Source organism: Xyrauchen texanus, chromosome 45 (genome assembly GCF_025860055.1).
Source record: "Xyrauchen texanus isolate HMW12.3.18 chromosome 45, RBS_HiC_50CHRs, whole genome shotgun sequence".
Lineage (NCBI taxonomy): Eukaryota > Metazoa > Chordata > Actinopteri > Cypriniformes > Catostomidae > Xyrauchen > Xyrauchen texanus.
Window position 1 is genome coordinate 26,277,213 of NC_068320.1, and position 10,118 is coordinate 26,287,330.

The 10,118-nt window shown below is 38.8% G+C and overlaps 1 protein-coding gene across 10 annotated transcripts in view; it reads left to right on the plus strand.

Moving 5' to 3' along the window:
* Positions 1–8,277, plus strand: part of LOC127637183 (oxysterol-binding protein-related protein 8-like) — a 92,309-nt gene extending 84,032 nt beyond the window's left edge. For 8 of the 10 annotated variants that reach the window (XM_052118119.1, XM_052118118.1, XM_052118124.1 and 5 more), the window contains 7 exons: positions 861–950; positions 2,272–2,408; positions 3,101–3,286; positions 6,286–6,442; positions 6,786–6,888; positions 7,748–7,853; positions 7,935–8,277. In XM_052118119.1, the coding sequence (XP_051974079.1) occupies positions 861–950; positions 2,272–2,408; positions 3,101–3,286; positions 6,286–6,442; positions 6,786–6,888; positions 7,748–7,853; positions 7,935–8,067 (912 nt within the window). In that variant the 3' untranslated portion in view covers positions 8,068–8,277. The remainder of the gene's footprint in view (positions 1–860; positions 951–2,271; positions 2,409–3,100; positions 3,287–6,285; positions 6,443–6,785; positions 6,889–7,747; positions 7,854–7,934) is intronic. The other 2 variants (XM_052118123.1, XM_052118128.1) reach the window with 1 other exon arrangement.
* The last annotated feature ends 1,841 nt before the right edge of the window (positions 8,278–10,118 follow it).

Below are 10,118 nucleotides of genomic sequence, written 5' to 3' on the forward strand. Positions count from 1 at the left end.
ATCTATCTATTATCCATCCATCTATCTATCTATCACTCTTTCCTATCTATCTATCATCCATCCATCTCTCTATAACTCTTTCCTATCTATCTATCATCCATCCATCTATCTATCATCCATCCATCCATCCATCTATCATCCATCCATCCATCTATCTATCTATCTATCTATCTATCTATCTATTATCCATCTTTCCATCCATCTATCTATCATCTATCTATCTATCACTCTTTCCTATCTATCTATCTATCATCCATGCATCTATCCATCCATCTATCTATCATCCATCCATCTATCCATCTATCTATCTATCTATCCGTCTATCTATCACTCTTTCCTATCTATCTATCATCCATCTATCTATCTGTCTATCTATCTATCCATCCATCTATCTATCTATCTATCCATCTATCTATCTGTCTGTCTATCTATCTATCTATCACTCTTTCCTATCTATCTATCATCCATCTATCTATCTGTCTATCTATCTATCCATCCGTCCGTCCGTCCGTCCGTCCGTCCGTCCATCTATCTATCTATCTGTCTGTCTGTCTATCTATCTATCACTCTTTCCTATCTATCTATTATCTATCCATCTATCCATCTATCTATCTGTCTGTCTATCTATCTATCTATCACTCTTTCCTATCTATCTATTATCCATCTATCCATCTATCTATCATCCATCCATCCATTCATCCATATCTATATGACGGTCCATCTGACTATAATGTCTATATAACCTTTAAACTTTTAAAACTAGTTCAAACTTTTAGACACGGCTTGTCAAGCCAACATCAAAGTTTGTCTTGTCTAGTTGTAGTTTTAGTTGTATGACTGTCTTCTCTCTGATTTCTCAGCCGTTTCTCGGAAGCAGTGACAATGTGAATCAAATCAACGGAAAGATTAAACTTGGGAAAGAGGTGCTGGCCACACTGGAGGGACACTGGGTGAGTCCTGCGTGTGTGTGTGTCTAATATAGTCTTACCCTCACAGACTGTCTGAAGTTGCCTGTAAAGGTTACATTAAAAAAGGCAAAGTCACTTTAAATGTGAGTTAAATGCTCTCTTCCTGTCTAAATGGGCAGTTCTTGGCCACAATGAACTGCTAAGGGGACCAGACTTAAAGTCCAAAAGTGAATAGCGAGACTACATGTGAAGTAAAGTTTTAAATCTGAATTTTCATTTCACCAGTCAGACAGTGTCATCAGTAAGGCTGTCAAATATTTGTAGAATTTAAGATAAATCTGCACATAATTTTGGATGTGTGCCAAGCTCTGATGATGACTTGATGAGGACTGAACCGTCTATTGAAGTGTTTCTTTTCTCGTTGTACCTTTTTACTTAATATTTGAGAATATTGAGAACTGGCTTATTCTTTTGACTTTATCATTTTAAGCATATTTTGTTAGCAGCCAGATATGGTTGTACTAATAGTTTTTTTATTGATTTGATGCACCCTCTTGAGGAGACACTGTCGATTTAAAGGGACAGTTCACCCAAAAATGAAATTCTCTCATCATTTACTCACCCTCATGCCATCCCAGATGTGTTTGACTTTCTTTCTTCTGCAGAACACACATGAAGATTTTTAGAAGAATATCTCAGCTCTGTAGGTCCATACATTTATAAGGTCAAAAAGCACATAAAGGCAGCATAAATGTAATCTCTTCAGAAGTGATATGATAGGTATGGGTGAGAAACAGATCAATATTTAAGTACTTTTTTACTATTATTTATCCTCCCTGCCAAGTAGGTGGCGATATGCACAAAGAATGCGAATCGCCAAAAAGAATGTGAAAGTGAAAGTGGAGATTTATAGTAAAATGACTTAAATATTGATCTGTTTTTCACCCACTGATCTATCATATGACTTCTGAAGACATGGATTTAACCACTGGAGTCTTTTATGCCGCTTTTATGTGCTTTTGGAGCTTGAACATTTCAGTCACCATTCACTTGCATTGTATGGACCTACAGCGCTGAGATATTCTTCTAAAAATCTTCATTTGTGTTCAGCAAAATATAGAAAGCCATACACATTTGGGATGGCATGAGGGTGAGTAAATGATGAGAACTTTCATTTTTGGCTGTACTGTGCCTTTAAAAATCAGATTGCTTGTAGATTTTTCCCCCTACCTGAATTGATGTCTTTAAGATTCAATATAATTTGAATTTTGGTAACATTTCAGTAAAAAATGTGAATTTAGTTTATCAGCCCTGTTGACATCCCTAGTCATCAGTATTGTTTGGGTGTGTGTGTTGTCTACAGGACAGTGAAATCTTCATTAACGATAAGAAGACGGGCGAGGTTGAGATGTTTTGGAACCCGACGCCCGAGCTGAGACAGAGCAGACTGACCCGCTGTACTGTACCACCAGAGGAACAGGGCGAGTTCGAGTCCGAGAGGTAACACAGCTGATCGCTGCTGCTCACTTACAACTCAAATTAAATGTGCACATGATCTGTAAATTATGCTGAAGATATTCTGTAAAGTCTTGTGCATGTAGATGTATGGCCTTTTCTAAATAGTTCAAAGAAAATTCGGTCATCATTTACTCGCCTTTTTTGTCCCATAGAAGAAAGAGAGAAATAAGGGTTTGGAACTATACGAGGCTGAGTAAATGATTGCAGAACTTTCATTTTTAGTTGAACTATGCCTTTAAGTTTTGTTACAGATCTTCTAACTAGGTACATTAAGAAAATATACATTAAAAAATAATAATTTTGAGTTTTTCGTAATTTTGATGAGATTTACAAAATAATCAAAACCATGTATTCCATTAATAAATATTATATTATATTGAAAAGTTTATATTTTTGTTACATTTAACAAGTATTTAAATTGATTTATTGAGCACATACTAAAAATCGGTACTGTCACTTTAAGAAAACCAACAGTTCTGTAAAGAGCATCTGCAAATTAGTGCATATTTACCAGAGAGGACATTAAAAGTGACATTGTTCAGTAAGAAATGGTTGTGGCAAAAACTAACGAAGCTATTCTGTTTTATTTATCTTTCGATTTAAGCCTCTTAACTGCTGCAAATTTAGCACATTTACAACCATAATGGACCAAAACTCTCTGTGTCAATCTTCAGGTTGTGGCAACATGTGACGCGTGCCATAAATAACAAGGACCAAACGGAAGCGACCAATGAGAAGTTCATCCTGGAGGAGGTTCAGAGGAAGGCGGCACGCGAGCGAAAGGTGAAATGTGAGGAGTGGACGCCCCTTTTGTTCGAACAAGACCCCGCCACCGGAGAGTGGCATTACCGATATGCCGAGTAAGTCAAAAGCTGCTGATCCGACAATAACTTCAGAAGTTGTTTAATGATTGATCTTGTTTCATGTTGTGAAATAATGACATCCAAAATAGGAGTTTGATCATTTGCCGTTTAGGCCTATTTACTGCTAATGATGACTGTAATTCGCCTTTTTAATCCCGAGACATCAAAAACTTTCCATTTACCAAAGGTATCGCAGTGATATCAACAATATTCAGCCAGGGGGGCCTGGGAAGCTCAGTGGTAAAAAGACACTGGCTACTACCCCTGCTGGCGTGCTGAATGACTCCAGTCAGGTCTCCTAAGCAACCAAATTGGCCCGGTTGCTAGGGAGAGTTAGAGTCACATGAGGTAACCTCCTCGTGGTCGCTATAATGTGGTTCTCGCTCTCGGTGGGGCGCGTGGTGAGTTGAGCGTTGATGCCGCGGAGAATAGCATGAAGCCTCCACATGCGCTACGTCTCCATGGCAACGCATTCAACAAGTCACATAATAAGATGCGCAGATTGACGGTCTCAGACGCGGAGGCAACTGAGATTAAGTGATTCATTTAATTGAACTTAAAATTACAGTAATGTAGAAATTTGTCATACAGTTGAAATGTGTAAATCTTAAAAATAGCCTGAAATGTTTTAATGGAGTGGATGTTTTAATAGAGGGTTTTATGAAAGTGCATTTATTTTATGCGTTATGTTCTGAAAACTCTTTTGATCATTCCCAGGATAATTACATTTTCACTAGTTAAAATGCTGACACTTATTATCAAAACTGACGTCATCGCTCGCAGAAATAAACATTCTTGATATCAAAAAATGTTATTTCACAATGATGTCATTCAGTCCTATTCAAAACGCAATTACAGATATTTACAATTCATTTCTTATTAGTTCAATGTCACATATCAGCTATCCTGTGCTTACTATCCATCCATCCATCCATCCATCCATCTTCAACCGCTTATCCGGAGTCGGGTCACAGGGGCAGCTGCTCCAGCAGGGGGCCCCAAACTTCCCTATCCCGAGCCACATTATCCAGCTCTGATTGGGGGACCCCGAGGCGTTCCCAGGCCAGTGTGGTGATGTAATCTCTCCACCTAATCCTGGGTCTTCCCCGAGGCCTCCTCCCAGCTGTTCTTACTAGTAAAATTATATTTTTTTACATCCATAATTACATTGTTACTAATAAAAATGTCCATTCTTGAGATCAACAATTGAATTGTAACTAATTTGACTTAAATAGTGCCAATGTTCATTTCTGATATCTGTGATGTGATTGTAACTAGTAAGATATCTTTAATTACTCTTAAAATACCAAATCTAACATGTTGAAATACATTTACAGTGTTGTGAAAAAGTATTTGCCCCCATCCTGGTTTCATCAGTTTTTGTGTATATATCATAATAATTAAAAAATTATTATAAATAAAATAATCTTACAAAAAACAAAGGCAATCTGAGTGAACACAAAATACAGTTTTTAAATGATTATGTTATTTACTGAAGCAAAAAAGTATTTGCCCCCTTACTTACTAAATCCCCAAATCTGTGAAATTGCATTCATAATGGGGTTCAGCTGGACGAAACACACGCAGACCTGATTACTTCAAGCCCTGTTCAATCAAATCAGCTCCTAAATATAACTTTTTCAGCTGCAGGAAGTTTGCTAAAAGCTCACTATGCCAAGGTCGTAAGAAATTCCAGAAATGATGAGGAAAAAGGTGATTGAAATGCATCAGTCTGGGAAGGGTTACAAAGCTATTTCAAAGACTCTGGGACTCCAAAGAACCACTGTGAGAGTCATTATCTCCAAATGGAGGAAACTTGGCACAGTAGTGAACCTTCCCAGAAGTGGCCGACCTTCATAAATTCCTCCAAGAGCACAGCGACGACTGATCCAAAAAGTCAGAAAAGGCCAAGTAACTGCAGGCCTCTCTCGCATCAATAAAGGTCACTGTTCATGACTCCACTATCAGGAAGACACTGATCAAAAATGCCATCCATGGAAGAGTGGCGAGGCGAATCCCACTGCTAACCCAGAGGAACTTTAAGGCTCTTCTGAATTTTGCCAAAACACACCTTGATGATCCTCAAACCTTTTTGAGAGAACGTTCTGTGGACTGAGTCAAAACTGGAACCATCTGGAAGACAGGGGTCCCGTTACATCTGGTGGAAATCAAACACAGAGTTCCACATAAAGAGCATCATACCCACGGTCAAGCGTGGTGCTGGTAGTGTGATGGTGTGGGGGTGCTTTGCTGCTTCTGGGCCAGTGTGACTTGCAATAATTGAGGGGAACATGAATTCTGCTTTCTACCAGAAAACCCTAAAGGAGAACGTCCCGTCATCAGTCCGTGAGTTGAAGCTCAAGCACAACTTGATAATTCAGCAAGACAATGATCCAAAGCATAGAAGTAAGTCCACCTCTGAATGGCCCAAAAGAAGCTAAATTAAAGTTTTGGAGTGGCCTTGTCAAAGTCCTGACTTGAACCCGATTGAGATGTTGTGGCAGGACCTTAAATGGACAGTTCCTGCTCAAAACCTCCAGTGTGGCTGAACTAAAGCAGTTCTGTAAAGACGAGTGAGCCACAATTACACCACAGTGTTGTGAAAGACCGATCTCCAGTTATCAGAAACGTTTGGTTGCAGTTGTTGCTGCTAAAGGTGGCACAACCAGCTATAAACTTAAGGGGGCAAATACTTTTTCACACAGGTCCAGTTGGTATTGTATAACTATGTGTATTTCTGTGAGTGATGACCTTTAGGATTAAAGTTTTTATTAGTATTAATTGCATGACATCAAGAATTAGCATTTTAAGGAGTGAAAATGTGATTGTTGATACCAACCATTCATATCCTGCAAATTAATAAAAGTCAATTCGGCTTGCCCTAGCATGCTCATGACTATTTAACAGATGTTTGTGTTCTGCTGACACCTCCTGGACAGGAAGTGCATTTCACCATAGCAGGTTTACTGTGAGGCTGGTGTTTTTCTGTGTTCTAGCACTCGTCCGTGGGATCCGCTCAACGATCTGATTCAGTTCGAGAAAGATGGCTGTATTCAAACCAAAGTGCGCCACAGGACGCCTATGGTACGTTCAGCCAGTGTAGTTAGTCTCAGTACCCAGCAGGGCTCCCGGAGGGACAATTACCTGAGCCAGGTACGTCCCCACCCTTCCCACCTCTCAAACCCTTCCACCTACCCACAATCCCTCTCTCTGCTACCGTCTCATCATCGCCGCCTGCACTCTTGTCTGTTCTCCAAACGACCAATCACCATTCAGCAAAGCAACCAATCATCTGGTCACATGACCACTACTCTGCCTCATCTTTAACTTCTTTTTTTTTTGTGTTCTGGTTGGCTTATTTTGGTTTTGACGTGCTCTTCGGCAACTGACGCGCTTGCATGTCTGACTTGTTTGTGTGTGCATGAGAAACACATTTAATATTAAGAATGTCATTTAAAGGTGAAGGTGTGTAAATGTTCTGTTTTTGTTTGTTTAGGTGACAGGACCAAAACGAAAACATAAAAGTGACAAACCGAAAAGTCCAGAAAGTGGCTGCTCTTCTCCGGAACCGGACCAACAGGACTCGTCAGGCAGTGAGAGTAAGGCACACACACAGTATTAAAAATACAATTATCATAAGCCCCCATTAATAAGTGTTGGTTGGTTAAGTGTTGGTTAATAAGTGTTGGTTTTTGGCTGCCGTCTGCCATTTTTCACTCTCAAATTTAAAAGCTTATTACATAATATTTCAAACTGTGATATTAGTGCAACACAATGAACTATACAGTCGCATTCTTGAGAACAAGAGCTTTAATTTGATATATAACATGTCTAATTAAAGTGCTATTTCAAAGACTTCTATACGTATTTATATTAAGATTTCTACCACATGACCTCTAGGTGGCGCTGATTTGCGACGCTGATATTTTCAGGGCTTATTTTGTTATTTTATGTAACATAAATGCAGAAATGATGGCTAGTTATGAAAAGTTCAGATTCTAAGCTTTCAAACGATACCCAATATGCCTGATTTATGCATTTGGAGACTTTCGCGTTATAGCGCCCCCTTTTGGACCCACCGACGGGTCCACAGAGTTGAAGAGGTACAATTCAGCGCAAAGGGGCTGTTTAAATTGAACACGTTGTTGCGTTAAAAATGTTACGATGCGGTGCAATGAAAATAAAACAGATCATGGGTGTCTCAAGACTAGTTTTTAAAATTGTATGTCTAAAAAAACAGCGCTGCTGCGCTAGATGCTGAAAAACAGCAAGATGTGTCGCAAAAATGTGTTTGGTGTGAACTGCCCCTCACTTTTGTGTGAACATTTGTATCGTTTGAACGGAACTCCCGCATAGTGGCAGCGAGTTTTTACACAGAAACACCTCTCACAATTACTTTTGAAAATAATAATATACTAAAGTATTGAACGATGCTTTGTGACATCATCTTTGTTTCAGGGCACAAAAGCAAACACACCAGTCGCTTGAGGAAGAAAGCAACTGATTTAAGTGAAATCCAAAGTGCCATTGAGTCAATCAGACAAACCCAGGAGGATATTAACAGGTTATTAACATACTGCATTTGAAAATTCTCATTTAATAACGACAATCTACATTTCACAATAATTATTGACATTTTATTCAGGAGTGTGACCGCTCTGAGGGGTCGAGTGGCGAGTCAGTCGCCGGCGGAGAGCTCGTTCCTCACGCACAGAGACTTCGCCATCATTCTTTTCCTCATCATCCTCCAGGTGTTCCTCAACTTCATCTTTAAATAACACCACAAACTGCCAAGACACTCCCACGTCTTCAGCTCGGAAGTCGAGGATCGACCCGGAAACACACTTCACTCGATATCACCTTACAACACATTCGGTTTATATTTGTGTTGTTTTTATATGCATTTGTGCTGTGATCGCCGCTAAAGGACGGCCATGCTAGCTTCTCTTGAGGAGAAGTGCATTGTGGGACTGTTTTTTTTTTTACTCTTCAAAAAGGGGAAAATCCCAACACCCCCAAACCATTGTTTTAAAATGTTTATTTAATATTTTCAACTCCCTTGAGCGCCCCCTGCTGTATTGGAGGATATCAGTAAAGCTTCAATCTCCCCTGTTAAAGGGACAGGTCACCCAAAAATGAAAATTCTCTCATTTACTCACCCTCATGCCATCCCAGATGTGCATGACTTTCTTGCTTTTGCAGAAAACAAACTAAGATTTTTGGAAGAATATGTCAGTTCTGTTGTTCCATACAATGCAAGTGAATGGTGGCCAGAACTTTGAAGCTCCGAAAAGCACATAAAGGCAGCATAAAAGTAATCCGTTAGACTCCAGTGGTTTATTCCATGTCTTCAGAAGCAATATGATAGGTGTGGATGAGTAACATATCAATATTTTAAGTCCTTTTTAACTATAAATCTCTACTTTCACTTTCACATTCCGAAAGTGAAAATGGAGATTTATAGGAAGATTTTGGAATTATTGATCTGTTTCTAACCCAAAGTGATTGCATAGCTTCAGAAGACATATATTAAACCACTGGAGTCTTACAGATTACTTTTATGCTGCCCTGATGTGCTTTTCGGAGCTTCAAAAGACTGGTCACCATCCACTTACATTTATGGACCTACAAAGCTGAGATATTCTTCTAAAAATCTTATTCTGCAGAGGAAAGAAAGTCATGCACATCTGAGATGGCATGAGGGTGAGGAAATGGGTGAACTGTCCCTTTAAGAGCATGTTCGGGTTATGTTTCACCTCCAAATTGTTAAGAAAGAATGAAGCCATTTTCATGCCAATTAAGCACATTTTACCACCAAATCTCATTATTGTCATAAAGAAATATATATATTTATACACCACAGGGTATTTGTTGTACTGCCTTTAATATATGCAGATTTAAATAAATATAAAACATATATCGCACTAATGAGAATCTAATTAAAATTAAGTATTGAGAATGCTTATGTGCGTAGTTGTCATGCAAATAATTGAACATGGATAAACATCTTATTGGAGGTAAAAACAGGCTTCATTTTCTTCATGCAAAATCATTTTCTAATGATTTTAGGGGTGAAACGTGACCCGGACATTCACCCAAAAATAAAGCTTAAAAGGGGTTCAGCATCGCTGGTGTTACCTGATATTTTATTGCAATGTTATTAAAGGAATGAAGTTGTAAGGAGGTCAATTTTTTATTATTTTAAAAGCGTTTTGGGAACAATTTCATAAACTAGGAATCTACATTTCATACACAAGTCGCGATTGTTTAATTTATTTGAGCTGTTTCTGAATGATAATGAAGCGTGTACAGTATAAAGAGCGTTGGATTCAATATTACTATGAGGAAATAGTAGATGTAGTCGTGTAGCAGACATACTGTTGCATACTTTTGTAGTTCCTAGACACTCGTGCGCCACTGTTACATCAGACTAGATGTACATTTACAAAGCCAAATAGTCTGAGAGTAGAATAGAGTATTAGCTTCACATCTGTACATAGTAAATAATCAATAATCCTTTTTTATTTCCAGAGAAATGTGCGTCACCCATAGCCCACGTGTCTTTGTTCTGTGGGCGTACGTTTGGTCACCTGATCACTTGCACACCGCCCAATCAGATGTTTGAATGTGCTCATGTGAATATAATAACTACTAAAAACAATGTGCCTTTACAAGCAGGTCTTGAAGTGAAAGACGGGAGTTTACGGGATCACTTGATTTCTACCATCTTGTTTCTCTTTCGAGTGAATGTGCCATATTGAGTCTGTTTCTAGCTCAGTGTATCATAGTGTCACTCACTGTGAATTGTGTACACAAAAACACACTTTTT